Genomic DNA, 24,617 nt, shown 5'->3' with positions numbered 1-24,617 from the left:
CAAAGGTGCCGAGAACAAAAAGCATTTTCCATTGTTTTTGTCATTAATTTTCACCTTAGCCCCTGTAAGGTAGGCCGGTATTATGATCTCTAAACGTCTGATCTAGGCTGGGAGCTTTAGCTGTCCATCTCCTATAGGGTTAGTTAGTTGGGGGTGGAGGGAGGAGGGATAAAAAGGAAACAGCTACTCCCCCCCCAATTTACGGGCCATGTGTGTAAAATGACATCCAATAAGCATGTCAAAAGCACAAATCCCTTAGCGACAGTGAAAAGGGCACATTTCTCTGGGGTTTGATCTCTGTTGAGGAGAACATTATCACAGGCATTACGAAATGGGGGAGGGAAAAAGCTACAGCGGGAGAGCAGCTTTGGAGGTGAGGGGGCTATACTGTTGTAATTTTTAACCTTAAAGAAATGACTCTTGCTCTGTGCCTCTTGGGGCATTTCTTCTCCAAAATGGGCATGCAAGTTTTAAAAAACAAATGAATAAAACAACCACCACTGATGCTGATTAAAAAAGCATTTTCCCCCCTCATTTTGCAGCTTAAAGGAGTGTGGTCTTTTCATGTCTGTCTTGTTTTTGCTTCAGGCTTCTGTTAAGGTGCATGAGGCAGTACAACGACCCTGCGAGGAAGTTCACACTGAGAGGGGGAGAAGTCCCGGGGTGATACGGTGACCTTCGGGACAGAGGGAATCGCCTGGAGATTTTGGTTTACGATGTCACATAGCTCACCTCCCAAAACAGCCATTTGGAAGAGGAATAAACGTCTTAAACAAATGAACAGGTAAAAAATAAGCCACCGGTGTCGTCTGGAGATGGGCTGGGATTCCGGGACTGCCCCAGCGCCCACCTGGAGGCTGGCCACCTTGCTGCAGGGGCCCTGATCCAACGCTGCTGCCGGCTCACCTGGTAGTAGATGTGAAAGCTCCTCTCTCCCGGGTTCTGGCTCACCACGCGAGACTTCTCCAGCAGGAAGTTGGAAATCTTACCTCCGTCTGGTTCCCCTCCCCGGCTGAACTGGATCTCAAAATATTTGCCCTGGAGGGGGGGGGGGCAGAGGCAGGATGCTGTTAAGGCACCCCCTTGGGAAAAAGTTCCCCCAGCACCCCAAGTTACGCGAAATCAACAGACGAATGGGGTCAGGTTAGTCCTCTCGTTAGCCAGGGACAGAAAAGTGAGAGAGAGAGAGAGACAGAGAGACAGAGACAGAGAGAGAGAGACAGAGACGGAGACAGAGACAGAGAGACAGAGACCTGGCCCACGGAAGCCCTATGAACAGAGAGCTTCCTACATCAGGGAAAGACTCCTTGCCGTTCGCAGAGCCCACCCCTTGCCCCCAACGGAGGAAACCAGAGGCGAAAGTCACTGCAGGGCCCTCGGGTCACGTCCAAAGCTGGGGACCCTCCGAGCTCCCCCGTTCCTGCCCCCCCCCCCTGCCCGCACTCACAAATCGGCTGGAGTTGTTATTTCGGACCGTCTTGGCGTTCCCAAAGGCCTCCAGGAGGGGGTTGGACTTCAGGATGATGTCCTTCACGTGCTGGGGGCAGACGAGGAGGGCGTTGCGGGAGGGGGCTCCTTCTTCAGCACGTGTGCCAAAGGCGGCAGCTGGGAGCCCCTTCCCAGTTTCCAGCCCCATCGGCACCGGAGGGCTTTCCCCGGCGCTTTGTGGACTGCTTGGCGGGGGGGGGGGTCAGTACCTGCACTTTGGGGCCTCCACCGGACACCTTGGAAACGTAGCCCATGATGTATTTGGCCGCCACTGTCTTGCCGGCCCCGCTCTCTCCGCTGGGTGTGCAGGGGGGGGGGAGGGAGGGGGGGAAGGGGAGTGAAGGAAGGAAACATCAGAACCAAAAGGGGGGCTTGTGTGCAGGTGGCCAACCCTGCTTTGCTCTTACCCAGTTCCCATCCGTTTCAAGGAGGCCTGTGCAAGAGAAATCTTGGAGGATTGGGCCCCCTGCTAACCAGCAAGAGAAATGGGGTGGGGGGGGGTGTTGGGGGGGCAGAGGGCAACTGGCAACAAAATTCTTGCCCTGCAGAGAAATTCGTGTGGGTTCCAGAGTGGCTCCCCGGACAAAGCATCCCCAGACTTTTGGAGCTTGAGGGCACCTTTGGAATGCTGGCGCAATCACAAAATGGCGGCCAGAGGAGGTGGGGCCAATCAAAGAATGGCTGCTACCGGAGGCGGAGCCAGCCACAAAATGTCAAGATGCGAGGCTATGTCAGTTTCGTGTAGTGGTTAGGAGCAGAGGTTTCTAATCTGAAGAGCTAAGTTTGATTCCCCCTCCCCCCAAGCACTCCTCCACAGGCAGCCAGCTGGGTAACCTTGAGCTAGTCACAGTCCTATTAGAAGCTGTTCTCACAGAGCAGTCCTCTCAGCCTCCCCTCCCTCTCAGGGTGCCTGGAGAGGATATGGGAAGGCAATTGTAAACCACTTTGAGACTCCTTTCGGCAGTGAAAAGCGGGATATAAAAAACAATTCTTCTTCTAACAGTAACTCTTCAACATTGCTGGCAGAACCTCCCCTTGAGTGGGTTTAATGGGGCTGAGACCACTGTGACCGGCCTCAAGCTTCTAGGGAGTGGCGGGAAATAAATCAAATAACAATAACAACAATAACAACAATAACAACAATAATAAAGGACTGTATTCTTTAAAACTATTTAGTTGCATAAACATAAAGTATATTGACAGGATCTGTTTCCACCTGGCCCTTCCCTCTTCTAAATTCACTTTGTGGGCACCAGTTTCAGCTGAGACTATGGCTCCCACGGGCAGCCTGTTTGGGACCCCTGCCCTGGACTCTCCCCCCCCCCCCCCCCCGGAGAGAAATCAAAGAGCAGGGAGAGGGGCTGCCTTTGGCCGTGTGAACACAACCAGGCTTCCTTCCGGCGTACTCCTGGGCCTCTCCCTCCTCAGCGGAGAGCAGACAGTGTCCTCCCCTCCCCTCCCCTCATGTTCCTCACCTGATAATGACACACTGGTTCTCCCCGTCGATCAGCATGTTGCGATACATGTTGTCTGCCAGCGCATAGATGTGCGGGGGGTTCTCATAGGGAGCCTGGGAAGGAAGCACTCCCTGTGAGGCCCCTCAAATGCCTCCTGGACGCAGGTTCAGGGCCCGGCAGTGCTGACTTATTGATTTAGAATATTAATTAACCGCCTCTTCCTGATGCAGCTCAAGGCAATGCAAGCAAAATACATTAAACAGTTTACATCGAAATACACAAAACCAAATATTTCAAAAACCCACTGCTTGTGTGTAAAGTACCGTCAAGTCTCAGCCGACAGATAGCGACCCTCGCAAGGGGCTTCCGAGGCAAGGGAGAAGCAGAGGTGGTTGGCCATCCCCTTCCTCCGTAGAGCCTTCCTTGGTGGTCTCCCATCCAAGCACTGACCCTACTTAGCTTCCAACTTATGGTGACCCCAGTGAGGGGCTTTCCAGGTAAGCGAGAAGCAGAGGTGGTTGGCCATACCCTTCCTCTGTAGAGCCTTCCTTGGTGGTCTCCCATCCAAGCACTGAGCCTGAATAGCTTCCAACTTATGGTGACCCCAGTGAGTGAGAAGCAGAGGTGGCTGGCCTCTGCAGAGCCTTGCTTGGTGGTCTCCCTTCCAAGTACCAACTCCTGTTCGGAAGGCAGACCACCAAGGAAGGCTCTGCTGAGGAAGGAAATGGCCAACCACCCCTGCTTCTCCCTTGCCTTGGAGCCTTCCTTGGTGGTCTCCCTTCTGTGTACCGACCCTGCTTAGCTTAGACTTATAGAGATCCCAGCAAGGGGCTTCCAAGGCAAGGGAGAAGCAGGGATGGTTGGGCCTTCCCTTCCTCTGCAGAGCCTTCCTTGGAGGTCTCTCTTCCAAGTACTGACGCTGCTTAGCTTTAGATCATACGCAAGCCATCTCCAGCTGCCTTCTTAACATGGAAAGTGAAGGGGCTAGGTGCACATCTGTGGGGAGGGTGCTCCATAATTGTGGGGCTACCACCTAAAAGGCCCTGTCACATATACACACCAAAATAAGCTTCTCTGATGGGTGGGACGGGCAGGAGGCCTTCTCCCTGTGATCGTTTTCCCCAGGGACGGAAAATACGACAGAAGATAGTCCCTCAGGTCCCCCAGCCCCTTCCAGCAAACCAAACAAAGCCGTGTTGACCACAGTCTCCAGTAATGTGTCCAAGTAACTTTGTGATGAATTTCTGGTTTGTGTTGCTCTCTGCCAGCTGGCCTGCATTTTAATGGCCTTTTTTGGAGGGGAGCTAGGGAAGCCAGCCTCCAGGTGGGACCTGGAGGTCCCTGGAGTTAAGAGGTACGTTCCCCTGGAGAAAATCGATGCTGTAGAGCAGGGGTAGTCAAACTGCGGCCCTCCAGATGTCCATGGACTACAATTCCCATGAGCCCCTGCCAGCATTCGCTGGCAGGGGCTCCTGGGAATTGTAGTCCATGGACATCTGGAGGGCCGCAGTTTGACTACCCCTGCTGTGGAGCCTGTACCCCACTGAGATCCCCGTCCTCCCCAGGCTCCAAACCCCAGCTTTGGCCATGGGAGCAGCTGCACTCCCCGCCACTAGGTGGCAGCATCACAACATGGCAAGCTCAAGGTGAGGCCGGCAGGTAAGGGCTTGGCTGCCCACCTGCGATTGGTTGCCGGGGCTGAGCCGAGCCCTGCCTCATCCTGGCCCAGGGGCGGGGTGGCAGCTGCCCGTGACTCAAGCTGTTGGCAGATTCGCCAAGCGGGAGGAAGAAATCCCCACCTGGCACACTCTCTCCAGCCAAGCAGCAAGGCCGGAAGCAATCCAGGAAGGCCCAGCTTCCCCCCAAGGCCACAGTCTGAGAGCTTCACCCGCTGAATTGCAGCCCTTAAAGGCACAGGGAGCCTTGTCAGGACAACCCCAACTCTCTTTGTCTTGCAAAGCCGGGCAGGTGGATTGCAGAGTGACAGCAGGGACCAAATAAGCATTTCAAAGGGGCACATTCTGAGCCACATTCCCTCCTTAAACCATGCTGGAAAAAATAGAGATCTCCTTCCTTTCTTAAAGATGCTAAATCAGGAATCTGGTTCATTAAGGTCGCTACCTTCTAAGCAGAGTGGCGGCAGCTCACGTTAAAGGTCTTTCCCATTCCCTCCTGCCCTGGTCCCTGCAGCCCCACAATTCTGGAGCATCCTCCCCACGGATGTGCACCTAGCCCCTCCACTTTCCATGTATTGTCTACTCTGACAGGCAGCTGCTCCCCAGGGTCTCAAGCAGAGAAAAGTCTTCCCCATCCCCTCCTGCCTGTTCTTTTCAGCTGGAGACAGTGGGGATTGAACCGGGGACCTCCTGCATGCTGAGCAGAGGCTGTGCCACAGAGCCACAATCCTTCGCAGTGAAATTCCCCAAGGAGCCTCCCTACCCACAGTGGGAAATCATTCTTTATGTGCTCAGAGCCCCGTGTATCCTTTCTGGAAGTGATTAATTTTCATCGCGGGTAAAGAGTTAGCTAGACATGCTCAGAGGCACTCATCTGTCAAGAGCCGAAATTTGCACAACTGCACACCAGCACTTACTGCCCCCTGGTACATGTCGATCTCACGGTCCGTGAAATACGGCAGCTGCTTGAAGGGATTCACCGAAATCAGCACGGGACCGATGTATGTCTTTTAATTTACAAGTTAAGGGTCAAGAAGCAGAATCGGGGCAAGCAGCTTTCCTAACACACCCCAAATCAGGGCCACATAAGAACATCAGATGAACTTCAAGAGAGCCCTGCTGGGTCAGGCCAGGGAGGGTCCCTTGCTTTGGAGGGTGGTACCCAACGGATGTCCCTCCCCATGCTCTGCTCTACCCCCAAAATCCCAACCCAGAGCAGGCAGCTCTCCATGGAGACCTGTCCTCCAATCCCCCTTTAAGTCTGCTTATTCCTGTGGCCATCACTGCAGCCCCTGACAGCAAATTTCCCACCAGAATCACTCACTGTACAATCACATCTGGCCACTCTGCCACAGGAGGAGGGGAGGAATTTTACTGCCGCCAGGAAAACCAGTTCAAATTTCCGCTGACCGGGGAATTGCTCATGGGAGGAAGAGAAAAGCCCCCTTGCACCCACTCAGGGGTCACTTTGCCCCCTCACATTTTGGATATTTTGAATACTCTCTTTACTCCTTATGTCTTCCTCCTCTTAATACCCGGCTTCCCTCCCTAGCCGGGGATTTAAAGTGGCTTCCCCCACTGCCCCTCCCCCTCAACCCTCCCCACAACAACCTTGCGAGGCGAGATTAGGCTGAAAGGCTGTGATGGGTGGGCAAAGGTCACCTGGCAGGCTTCCATTCTTGAGCAGGGGAGGGATTCGAACCCGGCTAGCTCAGGTCCCTCCCCAACACCCTCACCATCATGCCAGGCCAGTCTCCAATCTCCCTGGCATCCAGGACAATGTTATCAACCGAGGGAAATGTTTGCTCATTTCTTTCAAGAAGCAAAAGGGTCTTTGTGCCCCTCAAATACCTCCCTAGTTCAATGGTCCATGCAGAGAATCCTAGAGTTGGAAGGGATCTCCGGGATCATCTAGTCCAACCCCCTACGGGATGCAGGAAATTCTCAACTCCCTGCCCGCCCACAGTGGGCCCAATTCATGCCCAGATGATGCCCACCCCCCACCCCCCAAAAAACCAGAATCCCTGGGCAGTCTGGCCAGGAAGAAATTTGCCTCTCTTGTTACAGATGCTCAGTGTGCAAACCCAGCAAGTCATCCAGATATTGGGATGCTCTGGGGGAATAATCTTGGGGGGGGGGGGTGGATTGCTACTCCCTTCTCTCCCACGTGGCTGGCCCTGACCCCAGAACAAACCCACAGTCACCCATCTGCCCCTGCCTGTGTCCAGGAGGAGAAAGGAGAGAGGACAGACAGGGACTGTGCCTTGAAAGACACCTCCCCCCCTACCTATTTTTTTACTAGTGTGCCTCAAGATCTGTAACATACTGACCTAACAGACGGAGTTGGCCAGAAAAGTTTGCCATGCATGCCCAGGCCCCAGAGAGCAAAAGGCGGATCCCGTTCCATGCCAGGGCTGCCCGTGTCGCCAAACGGAGGCTAGGCCTTATCCGAAGGCAAACCTGCAGGGCCCCGCCTGAGGGTGCCAAGATGCCTTAGCAGGGCACCCTCCACCATGCACAGCGAGAACATCTGAAGTATGTATTATTCGGGAGCCGTGAATGATGCAGCCCTTTAGTTCCTCGTCCAGTTTTGGACCAAACCTGAGCTGCCCATAGGAGCATTCCTTCCCCTCCTTGTCTTCCCCGTTGTCCCAGCTGGTTCTGTAAGCCCCTCAGGGCAGAGGCCTGCCTGACAATGTCCAGGGGAAGCCAGGGCATTCTCGCACAGCTTCTAGCTTGGCTAACAACAAGGTCCTTGTTTCAGCTGCCAAGGGAGATCGGTCCCCCTGGGGGGAAAGGTGGCTTCAGCCGCTAAATCTCCAGGAATGCCACGAACTGGACCCAATTGTGACTGAGAGAACCTAGAGCTGAGGTTTCTGGAATTAGCCCCTCATTAGCCCTCAAGAACAAGATTTGAGGCCGGTAACACCAGAAAGAACAGGACGACATTCTAGGTATGAGTTTTGGTGAGTCAAAGCCCCTGCCAAAGGGGAGATTTGACTACCGGGAGCTCATGCTAGCCAAATCTTATTCGTTTGTACGGTGCTCCTGGACACTCCTACCTGGGGCCAAAGGTAGGGTTGCCAGCTCTGGGCCTGGAAATTCCCGGAGATTTTGGGGGTGGAACCAGGATTGGTTGGGATTTGGGGCGGGGAGTATAATGCCATGGAGTCCACCCTCTAAAAGCAGCCCTGTTCTCCAGGGAAGCTGGTCTCTGTAGTCTAGAGATGAGCTCTAATTCCAGGGCATCCAAGACAACACCCCCCACCCCGGACTGGGGGTCGAGCCGTGCGTTCCTCGGGGTCTGCCCCCCGGGAAGGATACGAAGATGTAGTCGTCCATGAAGCGCTTCTTGAGGTTCTCCACAATGGCCTCCTCGCTTATCTTCGAGAGGAGCACCATGTCGTCCACACCACTCTGCTTGACGTTCTGGGCCTGCCAGTGGTAGCGCTCCTTGCTGCCCTGTGGGGAAAGAGTCCAAATGGGGCAGAGGCGTCAACCACAGAAGGGAGCCTGCTGGGGACAGCATGCGCCCCCCCCCCCCGCCACTTCCCCGCGATCACGGCTGTGGGGGGAAAGATGGCATTAAACCCTTCATCCCCTTAAAAGAAACAGCAAACCCGAACCCCGAGACAAGCAGGACGCACGCCACGGGGCTGCAAAAAATAAATAATAAGAGTTGGATTTTATACCCCGCTTTTCACTGCCCAAAGGAGTCTCGGAGCGGCTTATAATCACCTTCCTTTCCTCTCCCCACAACAGACACCCTGTGAGGGAGGGGAGGCTGAAGGAGCCCTGAGATTACTGAAGAAGAAGAGTTAGTTCTTATATGCCACTTTTCCCTACCAGAAGGAGTCTCAAAGTGGCTTCCATTCACCTCCCCTTTTCTCTACCCACAACAAACACCCTGTGAGGGAGGGGAGGCTGAGAGAGCCCTGAGATTACTGAGGAAGAAGAGTTGGTTCTTATATGCCACTTTTCTCTACCCAAAGGAGTCTCAAAGGCGCTTACATTTGCCTTCCCTTTCCTCTCCCCACGACAGACACCCTGTGAGGGAGGAGAGGCTGAGAGAGCCCTGAGAATACTGAAGAAGAAGAAAAGTTAGTTCTTATATGCCGCCTTTCTCTACCTGAAGGAGTCTCGAAGCGGCTTATAATCACCTTTCCTTCCTCTCCCCACAACAGACACCCCGAGAGGGAGGTGGGGCTGAGAGAGCTCTGTGAGAACAGCACTTTCAGCACTGTGAGTGGCACAAGGTCACAGACTTGGCTCCATGTGGAGGAGGAGTGGGGAATCAAAAACTAGGTTCCTTGTATTGTTTTCTACATGTGCTCTAGACGATCTATCTGAAAAAGTCAGCAAAGACTCCCAAAAGCTCTTCCCTGGGCACTTGTTGTTAGTCTTTCAGTTGCTCCTGGCTCTTTGGTGCTGTGACACACAGAGAAACCCGGCCGCCCATCTTGCTCTACCTGAAGAAGTGAGCCGTGCCCCCCGAAGGCTCCTCCTCTGCCACAAATTTTATTAATTTTGAAGGTGATGCTGGACTCATGTTTATTCCTGCTGCTGCAGACAGACTCACATAGCTCCCCTTCTTGATTTAATCGTGTCTGATGAAGGGAGTTGTGAATCTCTAAAGCTGACACCCTGGAATTCTTGTTTGTCTCCAAGGTGCTGTTGGACTCAAAGCTAACTTTCCCAGAAATAATGCCCTAGTTCAGGGCCTTCCACATACTTTCGTGCCTCCGCCAGGGACAACCTCTGACATGTGAGGTTCATTCCCTGAGGAAAAATTCACCCAGATGAGATTCGAGTTCCACAAGATCTGTTGCATTCTTTTCTCCATCATCCAACCACAAGTCCAAAGCAAAGAACCACCAGTAGAGTTCTCAACGTGGAACTGGGACATTCCTGGAGGTTTTGGGGGAAGAAGTGACATCAGTAGGGTATGATGACTCCAAAGTGGCCATTTTGCCCAGGGGGACGAATCTCTGTTGACTGGAGATAACCTGTAATTGGAGACCCTAGAAAAATCTTCAGCTATAAACTCTATCAATGTCTAATGTAAAGATGGCTCTTCAATGGATGGCCGTAATGTTCCAAATCTCAAAGGCATCTGCAAAATACGGCATGCTGATTTTGAAAATCATACCATCCAGGAGAAAGATCTGTCCAGCCGCTGCTTGAAGACGGTCAGTGAGGGGGAGCTCCCCACCTCCTTAGGCAGCCCATTCCCCTGCTGAACTAGACTCCTAGAATCCCAGAGTGGGAAGGGGCCATGAAGGCCATCTAGTCCCACCCCCTGCTCAGTGCAGGATCAGCCTCCAGCATCCAGGAGAAGGATCTGTCCAACCGCTGCTTGGAGACGGCCAGTGAGGGGGAGCTCCCCACCTCCTTAGGCAGCCCCTTCCCCTGCTGAACTAGACTCCTAGAATCCCAGAGTGGGAAGGGGCCATGGAGGCCATCTAGTCCCACCCCCTGCCAAGTGCAGGATCAGCCTCCAGCATCCAGGAGAAGGATCTGTCCAGCCGCTGCTTGAAGAGGGCCCGTGAGGGGGAGCTCCCCACCTCCTTAGGCAGCCCCTTCCACTGCTGAACTGGACTCGTAGAATCCTAGAATGGGAAGGGGCCATGCAGGCCATCTAGTCCCACCCCCTGCTCAGTGCAGGATCAGCCTCCAGCATCCAGGAGAAGGATCTGTCCAGCCGCTGCTTGAAGAGGGCCCGTGAGGGGGAGCTCCCCACCTCCTCAGGCAGCCCCTTCCACAGCTGAACTAGACTCCTAGAATCCCAGAGTGGGAAGGGTCCGTAGAGGCCATCTAGTCCCACCCCCTGCTCAGTGCAGGATCAGCCTCAAGCATCCAGGAGAAGGATCTGTCCAGCCGCTGCTTGAAGACGGCCAGTGAGGGGGAGCTCCCCACCTCCTCAGGCAGCCCCTTCCACTGCTGAACTAGACTCCTAGAATCCCAGAGTGGGAAGGGGCCACAGAGGCCGTCTAGTCCCACCCCCTGCTCAGTGCAGGATCAGCCTCAAGCATCCAGGAGAAGGATCTGTCCAGCCGCTGCTTGAAGAGGGCCAGTGCGGGGGAGCTCCCCACCTCCTTAGGCAGCCCACTGACAACGTGCAGCCTGCTTGGGGTGGCTGTGGGAGGGGGTTGAGAGAATTTTTTATACCAAAATTGCTGCTGCTATTAGGGGGTTATGATTTTTAAGAGCTCATGGGATTTTATTTTTTTATCTTGTAACCTGCACTAATTTTTTGAGAAGTGATGGGATTGAAGTCCAAACATATAAACATACATAAAAACATAAACAAATAGATAAATATATAAATAAATAATCCCCCCCCCCATATCTAACCAGTACCCTTCTCCATGTAGTTTAAACCCATTACTGCGTGTCCTCTCCTCTGCAGCCAACGGGAACAGCATCCTGCCCTCCTCCAAGTGACAACCTTTCAAATACTTCAGGAGAGATATCCTGTCCCCTCTCAGCCTCCTCTTCTCCATGCTGAACGCTCCCAAGTCCCTCGGCCTTTCCTCCTAGGGAACAGTCCCCAGGCCGCAAATCTTCCTCCTCACTCTCCTCTTCACCCTCTCTGTTTTGGCCACGTCCTTTTTGAAATGTGGCCTCGGGACTGCCCCCGGGACTCCAGGTGGGGTCTGACCAATGATGTAGACGGCTTAGGGACTGTGACCTCCTGCGATCTGGATGTGATGCCCTTGTTGAGACAGCCCAAGACAACATCCTCCTTCTTTGCCACCGCAGGACACTGTCTGCTCCTATGTTGCTTCCTGTCCACATGTGCCCCAAGATCTCCTTCAAACACCCTGCTCCCCAGCATCATCTCTCCCATCCTGGATGCCTTCTCATTCTTTGTGTCCCAGATGGACAGCTCTGCCCTTCTCCTTATCGAAAAGAACTGAATCGAAAAGATCTCTCTGCTTACAGTCTCACTCCCAAGGAAAACCTTTGACCACACGCCCCTCCGACTTAGCCGGCTCATGAGGAGCAACCCGGTCCTCGGAGACTCCTGTCGCCCTGCTCAGGAGGGAACCATTTGCAAAAGGGACGCCAGCCAGCCAGCTAGCCAGCCGCACGATCCGGGCCCTGCGAAATCTCCTGCCCCTCTCAGCCCCTCTCCTCCTCCTGCAGCCCCCCCCCCACACAAACACATACATTCAGGGACCACAAATCTTTCTCCCACCACAACGCTTGGGTGGTCTCCCTGCGAGAGCTCTTTGCGGATTTCTGCAAAGGCCGGTTGCTAAGGGCTCTTTTCCTCCCCAGCTGGCGAACACAATGCCAGTCAGCAGTTGCCATGCGACACAAAGGCTGTGGAGGGGGGTGGGAGGCAGAGAGTGGGACCTGTGCCCATGGCAGGCCAGGGGGAGGAGGCGGCAGGCGGAGGGTCTCGGCCTCAGGGGCAGCCAAAGAGGAGCCTCGCAAACGTGCGGACGGAGCATGCACAACATGCACAAAGTGCTCACATCCTGCCACTGCACCCTGGGCCAGAGTTCAGACCCTGCGACTTCGTCTCGGGCAAGGGATGCCCCACTTTGGCCTTCGTTTGCCTTCGGTGCCGATGCCCGCTCTCAAAAGGTTTCCCTCCAGCCTCTGCCTGGGCAGGTGGGTGGGGCCTCCCCGGCCATCCAAAAACCTCAGGGCGGACTTAACCTTTGCACACTGCAAGGAAATATCTTCAGCCATTAACTTCAAAGGGCTGGCAAAAAGGTCACCTCCTTGCTCCAAGCCAAGCAACAGGGTGAAGCAGTTGCAAAGCGGATCGGCACGGCCTGCTTTCGCCCTGCGCCCCTGCAGCCGGAGAGCATTTCGGGGCTCCTCCAACCCTCCGTAGCTTGGCCTTCCCCATGGATTGTGCTCGTGCACCGCTCTCCGAGAAACAGATCCCCTCAGCAGATTCTGGATAGGAGCCTTTTGTGTGCACAGGCATGAAGAAGAAGAAGAGTTGGTTCTTATATGCCGCTTTTCTCTACCCGAAGGAGTCTCAAAGGGGCTTACAATTGCCTTCCCTTTCCTCTCCCCACAACAGACACCCTGTGGGGTGGGTGAGGCTGAGAGAGCCCTTATATTCCTGCTCGGTCAGAACAGTTTTATCAGTGCTGTGACAAGCCCAAGGTCACCCAGCTGGTTGCATGTGGGGGAGTGCAGAATCGAACCCGGCATGCCAGATTAGAAGTCCACACTCCTAACCACTGCACCAAACTGGCTGAAGAAACGTGCATGCCGAGAATGAAACGTGGTGGGACCTCACGGGGCCCCTGGACTTAAACTTTGTTCTAAGCTAGTGGTCCTCAACCTTCTTAACGCCGTGACCCTTTAATCCAGTTCCTCCTGTTGTGGTGACCCCCAACCATAAAACGATGCCAGGGTTCTTTCACAGAAATTAAACCCAAACTGACCCATGGCATGAAGATCCATTGTTCATGATGATTGTATATAAATTGTTTTTTTCCCCTGGGTTTCTCAGTTTGGTTCTGCCCCTTGTCCCACCATGTCGATCTCGCTCTTTTCTGCTGCTCCAGACAGACGAACGTTCTCTATTGCTTTAGGATGCTTAGGGCTGATCCTGCGTTGAGCAGGGGGCTGGACTAGATGGCCTGTATGGCCCCTTCCAACTCTATGATTCTATGATTCTCTATCTACCTACCCCGCAAGGCTGTTGTGTAGATAGTACCCCCAAGCCAAGCTGCTTGCCCTGCCGTGACCCCTGGGAAAGGGTCGTTCGACCCCCAAAGGGGTCCCGACCCCCAGGTTGAGAACCACTGTTCTAAAGTTTTATTCTGCACAGGAAGGCTTCTGCCCAGAATTAAATTCTGGGAGCCTTAAAGGTGCCCCTGGATGCAGATTTTGTACTCCTGGGGCAGTTTAGGCTGAGAGGGATACTGGCCCATGGCCTTGGGAGAATGGGGATTCGAACCCAGGCCCTTTCAGATCCCAGGCCAGCATTCCAACCCCCCCCCCCACTGCCTCTGAACCAAGCAGAGACTTGATCTGCAGAAATGCCTCGCCCCATAACACTGGGGGTGACCCCAGTTCCTTCCCCCAGGAGAACTGTGGCAGCAGGGCCAGCCCTAAGCCTATTTTAGTCCCTGCCTGAATGCAAATGGCCACTGCTCTCCCCCGCCCGGGTGCCTCCAAGAGCCACTCAAAGGCCCAGAAACCCAAGCCGAGCACTGATATCCCCCGAGGGACACGCCCGAGAGGCCCAACCAGCAGGCCCTGGCTCCGGGACAGAAACGGGACCCACGTTGCCAAGAGGCCGAGGCTGCGCTCCAAATCCAGGCCTGGTTGCCCCGGGCGACGGCGACGGCCTCCGCATGGGCCCAACCGCCTGGCAGGGCTGGCGTCACCTGGCAAGGACCCTTTGGGGGCACCGCGGCACAGGCGGGGGCAGAAGCCACGCACACACACACACACACACACACACACAAAAGCCCCTGCGGTTGCCCGGCTGGCTTGCTGTGCGCGGTTTCGGCGGCCATCTTGGCCCACTCAGCATTCGCTGGACCGAGGCAGCCAGGGATGGAGGGGGCAGAACCGCCCAGCTGGGGAAGAGTGGAGATTTGGGGGAGGAAAGGGACCTCAGTGGGGCACAGCGCCACAGAGCCCCCCCTCCAGAGCAGCCCTTTCCTCCAGGGGAACGGATCTCTCTGGTCTGGAGATGGGCTGCAATTTGGGGGGATCCCCAGGTCCCTCCTGGAAGCTGGCACCCCTATGCTACAGAGCCCCCTATGAGGAGGACAGGGACCTCAGAGGGGGGCAATGCCACACACACACCCCTTCCCCCTGCAAAGCACCCGTTTTCTCCAGAGGAACTGATCTCTGTGGTCTGGAGATGGGCTGCAATTCCAGGGGACTCCAGGAGATCCCCAGGCCCCCCCTGGAGGCTGGCATCCCTACCTGAAGATCAGCTTTAATTTCACAAAATCCCCAGACCCCACTTGGGGGCTGGCAGCCCTAGGCTCGGCCCTGGCTGGACGGGGGGATGAGACGGTGGATTTTTTGCCTGCCGCCTGAATAGGAGTATTATTTATCAAGAGACGTTTATGGGGGTTTTACTGTGTTTTTATCCTTTTATTGTTGTCAATCACCGTGAGCCCATCTCGGAATGGCGGCATATACAGTCAAAGATAAATAAATAAACAAATAAATAAAACAAATAAATAAAAATAGGCTAGTACCGACTTATGGCTCTCTCTCACCTCCATGAAGCTCTCCGATTCCCTCTCAAAGCTTTCTGTGCCTACAGCCATCACTACATCACCTGCGGTGAATTCCAAATATTTTCACAATACTCATGCCCAGGCCCATTCACAAATCAACTGCATAGTTTAACAGCTCCCGTGAGCCTAAAATCCACCCTCCAGGAGAAGAGGCTGCTCACTGTCTCCCTGTATGACTCACTGCCCTGGTCTTCTCATGTCCTAATTGGTTTCTGCTACAGGCAGGTAATCCTCCCTGTCTTTGCACGGAGCATAACAGATGATTCACTCCTGCAATGCAGAAACGCTGGCGGAATTACGCCAGTCTCCCAGGCGGGGCTACCTGTTTCGTCTTGACCTGAGCCACTGTTCCGGGCTTGTTCTCATCCCACCAGCATCTGCTGGGACCTGACTCCAAACTCCTCCAGAATTACCCGCTTCCAGAAGAGCCTGTCTAGAGGAGCCTAGAGTTGCTACTCTGTGCTACGGAGGGCCGCCAGCTCTGGCTTGGGATAAATAGGAGACTTTGGGGGCAGAATTTGGGGCAGGGAGGGACCTCAGAGGGGTACGATGTCTGGAGATGAGCTACGATCCCACAGGATCCCCAGGTCTGGCATCCCTATTGCTACAGGATCTCCTGGAGGCTGGCATCCCTATTGCTACAGAACTCAAGTATCCTCCGAGGGCGTGCAAGCCCTTTCCGAGCTCAGGGGAGGGGGCAGATTCTGCATTTCAGCTTGGGGTGCGGCCCCGAGTAGGAATCCCGGAAGAGGCGATGCAGCCCTTCCACCGCCCAGGGAGAAAAGGGCTCTCCGCACTGCCAGCCTCCTCTCAGTCCCTCCTCGCCTCCCTAGGAGTTTTGGGCAGGGCAAGCAAGGCCCTTGGAGAGTCCCAGATTCTCCTCCTCACCTGCCTCCCTCCCAAACCTCTCCTACAGGATCAGCAGCCCCACCCGCTTCCTCCCCCTGCGGAGCAGCACGGCCCAGCCGCGGACCTTCTCCGTTCGGGTTGCAGAACAGGCCTCTCTGGCGGCTGCCCCCCCCCCCTAAGGAAACTGGGCCAGGTGTCTCGTGTGTCCCTCCGCCTCCTGGGGAACCCCGCTGGGAGCAAAGGTGAGGGGACAAGAGAGAGAGTGAGAGAGAGAGAGCAAGACAGGAAACAGCCAGCGCCCGCCGTTCATCCTTTCCGGAGCCTGGTTGAGAACAGCAAAGCAAAAGACCCGGGCTCCAGCAAGCCCTGGCAGGGAAGCCACAAGTCTGGGTCGTCCCCTGGCCCAGCACCCCCAGGGAGGAATGAATGCCTCCGTGTTTGCACAGGAGGGACACACCCCGCACTGGGAAGACAGCCTCAGCCTCCCCGGAGGGCAGTGGGGAGTTGTCACCTGCCTTCCAACCCCCAAGGTGAAGCCGAGCAGCCCTGCCTCCACGCCGAGCCGGAAAACTAGGGCGATCCCAGATTTGGGCTTTGCGCAACTAACACTTGGCCACCCAGCCAACGCAAGCCGAATTCTGACTGTACGAATGGCAATGGGGATATTTTGGGGCAGGGGGTGGTGGGGCTGTTGCCGAGTTGATCTGAAGCAGCAGGACACGGTTTGAGTCCCGGGACACCTTCCACAACAACAAGGTTAAATCCTGGGTTAGAAGTTTCTTCAGATATGGTTGGAGTTCCGAGCTCGGTTATGGAAGTGCCGGGTTCAAATCCCACCGCGTGACCCTCTCTCTCGCCTAGCCTCGCAGGGTTGCTGTAAAGGCAGAATGGGAACCCGGCACGCAGTCCTGTGCCGTTTGCAGGAGTGGGGAGATGAATATGCATCAGATAGAGAAACAGTAATCTCATTCCGTATGCCAACTGGATATCTGCATAAGTGCCGCTAAAATTATTCTGGAGGCCAGGGAAAACGAGCTTAGCCTTCAGCTTCAGGATTCTGTTAGGACAAACTTCAGCTGAACCCGGGCAAGACGGAAGTGACACTGGTGGGGGCAAATAGAGAAATGCAGATGTCTGCCCACAGTTCAGAAAAGAGGCCAGTCTTGCCACAGTCGGGGTGAGCCGAGGAGTACACCCTGGACAGAATGGCTGCATCTTTTGCAAATACACAGGACACGCTGATTTCCTTTGAGTCTTCATCGCCTGGGCCGTGGGGCTGAAAGAAAAAGTGAACTTGGGGTGCTCAAGGGGACACGCCATTTGAAAGGACTTCTGCCAGCCGGTATGCTGCCTAAATCAACCGGGAAGACCCCTGTCCCCCGGCCTCATTTATTTTACTGAGCTAAAAGGAGCTGTATGCTTTACGCTTCATGCCTGGGAAAGTTCACACTTACAGTCTGCCCAATTAAGACTGAGCCAGCCTCAAAGGAACTGAGTCCCCGTAATTTCACTCTGAGGACAGCGCTGGACAGTACTTGCAGAGAGGCAATCTCATCTGAGACGCTTCATTCTGTTTCTATTTTGGCCAGGTTGCCTGAGACAACCATCTTTGATAGATAGACCAAAGTACCCCACATTCTGAGAAAGCCGGCTGCAAGGAGGCCAAAGCAGACCCCTGACTCATGCAGAGATGCGGCAGGAATCCCCCTCAAGACGGTGAGTACTTTGTGCTTGCCAGGGCATTTAATTATATTGATTTGTGCTCGCTACTTATTTATTTTTAATGATAATTGTTTTCCGCCCCATCTCCTGAGATTAGAACATTTAATTATATTATTTATATCATCCCCTGCAGCATGCTAGCTGTCCTGGATCCTGAACCACGATTCGGAAGTTATTTGCAGTTCTCTGGGGGGCTGAGGCCTTCTCCTGAGACAAGCATCAGAAGAGCCCTGCTGGATCAGACCAATGAAGGTCTATCTAGTCCATCATCTCATCTCGCACAGTGGCTAATTTGGGGGGCCAGCCACAGGGCAGAGAGGCCGAGGCCTTCCCCTGAGAAGACCCTCAGAAGAGCCCTGCTGGGTCAGGCCAGGGAGGGCCCCTCCAGTCCAGCCTCCCGTCTCACCCAGGGGCCAGCCAGTTCCTCCGCAGGGCCAGCCACAGGGCAGAGAGGCCGAGGCCTTCCCCTGAGAAGACCCTCAGAAGAGCCCTGCTGGGTCAGGCCAGGGAGGGTCCCTCCAGTCCAGCCTCCCGTCTCACCCAGGGGCCAGCCAGTTCCTCTGCAGGGCCAGCCACAGGGCAGAGAGGCCGAGGCCTTCCCCTGAGAAGACCCCCAGAAGAGCCCTGCTGGGTCAGGCCAGGGAGGGTCCCTCCAGTCCAGCCTCCCGTCTCACCCAGGGGCCAGCCAGTTCCTCTGCAGGGCCAGCCACAGGGCAGAGAGGCCGAGGCCTTCCCCTCTTGATGCCTCCTAGCACTGGGATTCAGAAGTTGACTGCTCCTGAATGTGGAAGCTCCTTCTAGACACCACGGGCAGTGGCCACTGAGAGACCTCCCCTCCATGAACCATCTAACCCCCTTTTAAAGCTCTCTACACCTGTGGCCATCACAACATACTCTAGCAGCAAATTACACATTTTCAGCCCTTTCTGTGTAAAGTAGTCTTTCCTTTTTCCCCATCCTGAACCTACTGCCCATCAGATTCACTGGGTGCTCCGGAGTTCTCGGAGAGGATAGAGCAGCTGCAAATATACCTCCTCTGGGATCTTGGGCAAAGTTCTAGTTTTGCACTTTGCCAATTCCATGTTTTATTTGCCCCACTGAAAGCACAATTATTCACTGTTATGACCTGTGGCCCTGCAACCATTTGCACATGAGGAAATGCAGGGGCTGCCCTTTTGCCTGTTTATCAACAATCGGCTCTTTCCTTATCTACTGCAGCACCTGAGAATCGGTGACTCCACATCTTACACAACCAGAAACAGCTCTCATGAGCAGAAACTAAGGAGGCGTGCTTGCACTCGAAAGCTCACGCCTTGAATAAATCTTTGTCGGTCTTAAAGGTGCCCCTGGACTCTGATTTTATTGTGCTACTTCAGACCAACACGGCGACCCGTTTGAATCTGAGCAGAAACATTGTACTGGATCCCACCCGCAGAACGCTGAGCAGACCAGGACCCCGGACCAAGCACTGACCCACCCTAGCAAGCGCCGGAAATGTTCAATATCCCCAAAGGGTTTGGTTTGTATCCCATTCACAAGAGACGAAGAACTGCGTTTTTGCGTATGCCACTTTTCTCTACCCGATTGAGTCTCAAGCGCCTTTCTCTGCCTCTGCCCACCACAGACACCCTGTGAGGGAGGTGGGGCTGAGAGAGCTCTGAGAGATCTGTGATTGGGCCCAGGCCTGCCAACTGGCTGCAGGTGGAGGAGGAACTATCAAGGAACCCCCCCCCCACACACACACACACACAGATCGCCTGGGGGCTTCCTGGAGAGTCCTCCCGTTTTTGGAGGGTGACCCTGGAGGGGATGACTCAGTCCCCCTGGCAGACATTCTGGAGGCTGGCATCATGCCCGGTCCTGCCCCGTCCCCCTTGGCAGAGCAAGTAGCACATGCCGGGCGGGGTGCCCCCTTCACATGCCCACGGAAGGTTAAATATTAGCCAGGGAGGTTCTGCAGCAGCCTCTCGCTTTGGGCAAAGATAAAGCCACTCAGGAAGGAAGCCGAATTGGGAGCAGGAGGTGTGTTTGGAGGGGGGGGGGTTAACTAACATCTATGGGCCCTCCTCCCCCCCGGGATACAGCCTAGGCTGGGGAAGATCCATGGATAGCGACCAATTTCTGGGAAGGATGACAATAGTCAATTCTGCTCTGGGCTGTAGGTGCTGCTAAGCATTTCAAACTGTTTTAAATGTTTTGCTGGCCGTTTACTACTTGAATTGCTTTGTTATTTGTAGGATGCAGACCCCCCCCCCAGAGCTGATCAGGAAGTGGGCCCAGGCTGCCCCCCCCCCCGACTGGCAGGACTTCTGATGTTCTTAGAGGGAACCTCCATGTTCAGAGGTAGTCAACCACTGAGTCCCAGTGCCAGGAGAGGGACTGGGGACGTCCTCTGCTTCTTTGCCCTGGGAATTTTAGCCCATGGACCTCTGGAGAGCCGCAGTGTGGCCACCCCCACACTCTGCTTTTTCATGGCAAGCGATGGACAGAAATATCTTTGTTGAACTCTCATCCAAGTATTAACTAGCCCTGACTCAACACGACAGACGTCCTGTCTCCTGCAGGGGGTTGGACTAGATGACCGTGGAGGTCCCTTCCAACTCTGATTCTGTTCTATAACCCTGGATAGTGTGAGGATGGAGACCACCAAGGGCATCCAGGTAAGAGCAAACCATTTCGGAGCGGCTCTTGCCTCAAAATCCCCTTGGGAAATTCCCGTCTAGAATCATAGAATAATAGATTAGAAGGGACCTCATGGGTCATCTAGTCCAACCCTGGTTAGCAAAATGCATAAAAAAAATACAAAACAGATAGAGAACAGAGATCTGCCTTTTAGGAGTCACTTGGGCCAGAAGCACCGTCCACCCCCCTCCCTCCCTTGCGGCCATTCCGTGGCACGTACTACTGAAGGAAAGCGCTTTGTCCATGCCCCACGGCAAGTTCTTTGGCCCACCAATCTGGGACCCCAACCAGACCTGGAGGGACCGTCGACAGCTCTTGGTCTAGCATCCTGTGAAGATCTGGGACGGCTCTGATCCCGCCCGGAGTGCCAGGCAGAAAGCGTGCCCCAGTCGAGAGTGCCTGATCTAATTTCGCCTCGCCCTTCACACCTGCCGGGTCGTGTCCCGGCCTCCTGCTCCCACGCTGCCTGGCCGCCCTGGGCCCCACATTGCAAAAAACCCATTTCCTTGACTAGAAATGTTTCAATTGGCAGAGGCAAGGATTCACAAATGATCCGTCCCCGATATTGTCAACACAGAGATGCTCCCCCTTCAGCGGAGGATGTCCCACCGGTCTCTGCAGGAGTCCATGCTCTGGGCTCGCTTTCTTTCAAGCAGGCTCCGATCAATGTCTTTGACAGACGAAATGAAATGCCGTTGAAATGTGCCCCAATCTGAGTTCGGAGGCTCCTGGGCCTTCCCCCAGCCCAGCTTCTCCCACCTTCCCGCCGCAAGAAGAGCCAGAGCGGGACAGAGCGGCTTTTGTCCCAGGTCAGGATTTGGGAGAGCCCCCCTCTGACAGAGAAGCTTCCTGGCCAGCCTCGGGTTTGCCTAGCCTACCTCACAGGGAGGTTGTGGAGAGAAAGTGGAGGAGAGGAGAAGAACGTGAAGCCGACCAAAGGGGGGGGGGGGGATGCAAATCAAGTCAATGAACAAGCCTGCTGTGAAGGATGATAAATTTTGTTGTTGTTATGTGCGAAGTCGTGTCCGACCCATCGCGACCCCCTGGACAATGATCCTCCAGGCCTTCCTTTCCTCTCCCATTCCACGGAGTCCATTTAAGTTTGCACCGACTGCTTCAGTTACTCCATCCATCCACCTCATTCTCTGTCGTCCCCTTCTTCTTTTGCCCTCGATCGCTCCCAGCATAATAAATGGATGGTAAATGGGCAACAACAACACAGGAGCCCCTTTCTGCACTCTGGAAAGTGGAAGCGTCACTCTGGTTCCTCCCGGGCTTGGAGGGGCCTGCAGGGTTCTTGGTTGGGACATTCCTGGACCCCGGGGGAGGGGCGCTCAGGAGGATGGGGTGCCACCCTCTGAATTGGCCAGGGTTGCCATCTCCAGGCGAGGGAATGCCTGGAGTTTTGGGGTGGGCGGGTTGGAAAGTGTGGGGGAGCCCCAGAAGCCCTCACTTTTCCCAAAGCAGCCTCCCCCCCCGGGGCACTTCTCTCTGTTCCTTAATGCCGGGAGATCTAGCGGGAGGTTGGTAACCCTGGCAAGGAAACAAGTTTCGCTTGGCTCAGCCCAGCCTGGAGTGGGCAGCGGGGGGGGGGCGGGGTTGACCACCTTCGGGGAGGGGAGGGAGGCGTAGACCCCCGGGCCAGAGGAGGGAGACGGCGACCCCGGGCGACCCACTCACACGTGACGACGCGCGTCTCGCCAGCTGGGGCGGTCCAGGGCGCGCTCTCGGGCTCTCCCCGCTGGGGGACACCTGGTCGGGGCGGATCGGGACCCCTCGCCCGCTCCGGCTCTCCGCTTCCGCGGCGCCTGCAAAGTCCGCCGCCCGACCCCTCCCGCCCCGGCCGGGAGACGGAATCCGGGAGCCCCCCCCCCCCGCCCCGGGCGCCGAGCGCGCACTCCCTCCCTGCCTCCCTCCTTCACTCACCATGGCGGACGGAGGGGGCGGCGGGCGAGGCCGGCTCAGCGGGGACCATCCGGAGGCAGGTGGCCCCGGGACCCGCAGCGCCCCTGCGAGGGAGGCGGAGGCGGAGGCGGAGGGCGAGGGCCGGCCGGGCGGGCAGCGGCGGCAGCGGCGGGCTCAGGTGGGCAGCGCGCCTCGCTCCGACCGGGCGGCGGAAGAAAGTGACCCAGGGCGGCGGAGGCGAAAGGCGCTCCGGGCCGCCCCCTGGCGGAGAAGCAGAGCAGCGCCGCGCGCCTGAGCCTCGCCGCCCGGCCCAGCCCGACCCCTGCCGGACGCAGGGGGACCTGCAGCGGACCCTTCCCACCAGCCCGGCTGGAGCAGGCCAGCCCCCTGGTCACCCAGTGGCCAAAGCCCTCAGGAGGTCCCCCAGAGGGGCCCGAAGCCCCCCCATTCTGGCCCCCCAAGCACCAAGAAGAGAAGCCCTGTTGGGTCAGGCCAGCGGCCCCTCCAGTCCAAGCGCCTGGTCGCACAGGAGGTTCATCCACAGGGAGCTCGGAGTGGCCACGGAGGGAGGCCTCCATGCCTCACAACAACCCAGTGGGGTAGGCTATGAACTTACTCTGGACTGACGACAGAGAAATTGAAATGGGCCGAGGTTTACTCTTCCTCTCCTCCATCATCCACCAAAAGGCAGGCGGCGATCAAGAACTCTGTCAGGGACCGGGCAGGGCAAACTTGGGGGAGCTAAGAAGGATCTTGAAGTGTAGGGGTGGCAACCAAGAGGTGATACGATCACCGTCTTCAGGGACTTGAGGGGCCATAGAGTGCGGAGCAGAGTGGTTTCCTGTTGCCCCAGAGGGCTGGATCGGAACCAGTGGGTTGACATTAATTCAGAAGAATTTTCGGCTAAACCTCCGGAAGAAGTCCCTGGCAGTCAGAGTGGTTCCTCAGGGGAACAGGCTTCCTCGGGAGGTGGTGGGTTCTCCATCTTTGGAAGTTTTTAAGCAGAGGCTGGATCTCCATCTGACAGAGAGGCTGATTTTTATGAAGTTGGGAAGACTGTGAGTGGGTGGGCAGGAAGGGACGTGCCAGGGTTTGTCTCTTGTGGCCCTTCCTTGCAGACCCAGGGAACTGCTGAACGCCACTGTGGGATGGCAGGTGAATTCCCTCCAGGCCAGGCAGGTAGTTGTGAATTCCTGCATTGTGCAGGGGGTTGGACTAAATGACTCTGTAGGGCCCTTCCAAATCTACAATTCTAGGATTCTAATATTAAGTTCGTTAATTCTCCATTGCTATGGATGGGCGTAAAAGTTGGATACTGAAAAGTTGCATACCCCATTTTTCACTACCCAAAGGAATCTCAGAGTGGCTTATAATCACCTTCCCCTTCTCTCCCTTCAACAGGCACCCTGTGAGGTAGGTGGGTCTGGGAGAGCTCTGAGAGAACTGCTCTGTGATAACAGCTCTTACCAGGACTGGGACTAGCCCAAGGTCACCCAGATGGCAGCACGTTGGGGGAGTGGGGAATAAACCTGCAGGTAGTGAAAAGCAGGGTATAAGTAACCAGCTCGTCTTCTTTTTCACCTGAGGAGTTCATGCTCTGAATTATTCAGGAGGGCTGTTATTTCACAGGCTACAGGGCTGACCTGCAACAAAAGGATTCAGGGAAGGGCTCCTTCAAAGGGTTCAGGATCGTGGCCTGAACTCCTGAGTGCAGTTCGTACTGCCTGGCGTGTTTAGGAGGATCCTGGCCTCATTAAACTTGAACGCTTCATTTTTGCTTTGCTCTTGGATTTCCTAGTGGCTCCCGATGGCTGCAACCCAACCCTAAATGCATTGTTCATTAGGTGCCCCGTCCGTCTAACGGCATGTGACCCGCGTCATCCACCTGGCATCCCAGGGAGAAAGGCCACAACCGTGGTTGTCGTGGACCAGCTGGGAGTGCCAAGGTCATCTAGTCCAACCCCCTGCTCCGTGCAGGCAAATCCTTGGTCTTCTGCCTGCTGTAATGTCACCGGTCTTCTTCTGGGGATCTGTGCTCTGTGTCCGTCTCCTCCCCAGCGACTGATTCGAGGAGGCAGGCTGCCTCTGCTACGGAGGGAGGGCAGGAGCCGGCGGGTGTCCTGGTTAAGAGGGGAGGCCCCACGGTCTGGGGATCCGGATTACTCTCCATCAGGTGGCTCTCCAGGCGCTGTTTAAAAACTTCCAAAGATGGAGAGCCAACCACCTCCCGAGGAAGCCTGTTCCACTGAGGAACCGCTCTGACTGTCAGGAACTTCTTCCAGAGGTTTAGATGGAATTTAGAATCATAGAATCAGAGCTGGAAGGGGCCTCCTGGGTCATCTAGACCAGCCCCCTGCACTATGCAGGACACTCACAACCCTATCGCTCATCCACTGTCACCTGCCAGCTCCTTAAACTTTCACAGAATCAGCCTCTCTGTCAGATGGCTCTCCAGGCGCTGTTTAAAAACCTCCAAAGATGGAGAACCCACCACCTCCTGAGGAAGCCTGTTCCATTGAGGGACCGCTCTGACTGTCAGGAACTTCTTCCAGAGGTTTAGACGGAATTTATTTTGAATTAATTTCATCCCATTTCAC

At 55.4% G+C, this 24,617-nt stretch overlaps 1 protein-coding gene and 1 long non-coding RNA gene across 5 annotated transcripts in view; one reads left to right on the top strand and one right to left on the bottom strand.

Annotated features, from left to right (window-relative positions):
* The window catches only part of LOC143829180 (unconventional myosin-Ie-like), a 44,615-nt gene extending 22,373 nt beyond the window's left edge, over positions 1 to 22,242 (bottom strand). Inside the window, exons 1-7 of one of the 4 annotated variants that reach the window (XM_077319647.1) lie at positions 22,042 to 22,242; positions 7,946 to 8,083; positions 5,539 to 5,628; positions 2,964 to 3,058; positions 1,698 to 1,785; positions 1,448 to 1,537; positions 907 to 1,038 (exon numbers count right to left, since the gene is read on the bottom strand). In XM_077319647.1, the coding sequence (XP_077175762.1) occupies positions 907 to 1,038; positions 1,448 to 1,537; positions 1,698 to 1,785; positions 2,964 to 3,058; positions 5,539 to 5,628; positions 7,946 to 8,083; positions 22,042 to 22,044 (636 nt within the window). In that variant the 5' untranslated portion in view covers positions 22,045 to 22,242. Of the gene's footprint in view, positions 1 to 906; positions 1,039 to 1,447; positions 1,538 to 1,697; positions 1,786 to 2,963; positions 3,059 to 5,528; positions 5,629 to 7,945; positions 8,084 to 11,564; positions 11,718 to 22,041 lie in introns of those variants that run through there. The other 3 variants (XM_077319639.1, XM_077319657.1, XM_077319665.1) reach the window with 3 other exon arrangements.
* On the top strand, positions 15,637 to 18,776 carry LOC143828986 (uncharacterized). The gene is made up of 3 exons (XR_013227964.1): positions 15,637 to 15,953; positions 17,301 to 17,427; positions 17,567 to 18,776. It is a non-coding gene; the product is annotated as an uncharacterized LOC143828986 (long non-coding RNA).
* Positions 22,243 to 24,617: the final 2,375 nt, after the last annotated feature.

This window comes from Paroedura picta, chromosome 1, assembly GCF_049243985.1.
Source record: "Paroedura picta isolate Pp20150507F chromosome 1, Ppicta_v3.0, whole genome shotgun sequence".
Taxonomy (NCBI): Eukaryota; Metazoa; Chordata; class Lepidosauria; order Squamata; family Gekkonidae; genus Paroedura; species Paroedura picta.
This window is presented reverse-complemented; position numbering and strand designations above follow the sequence as displayed.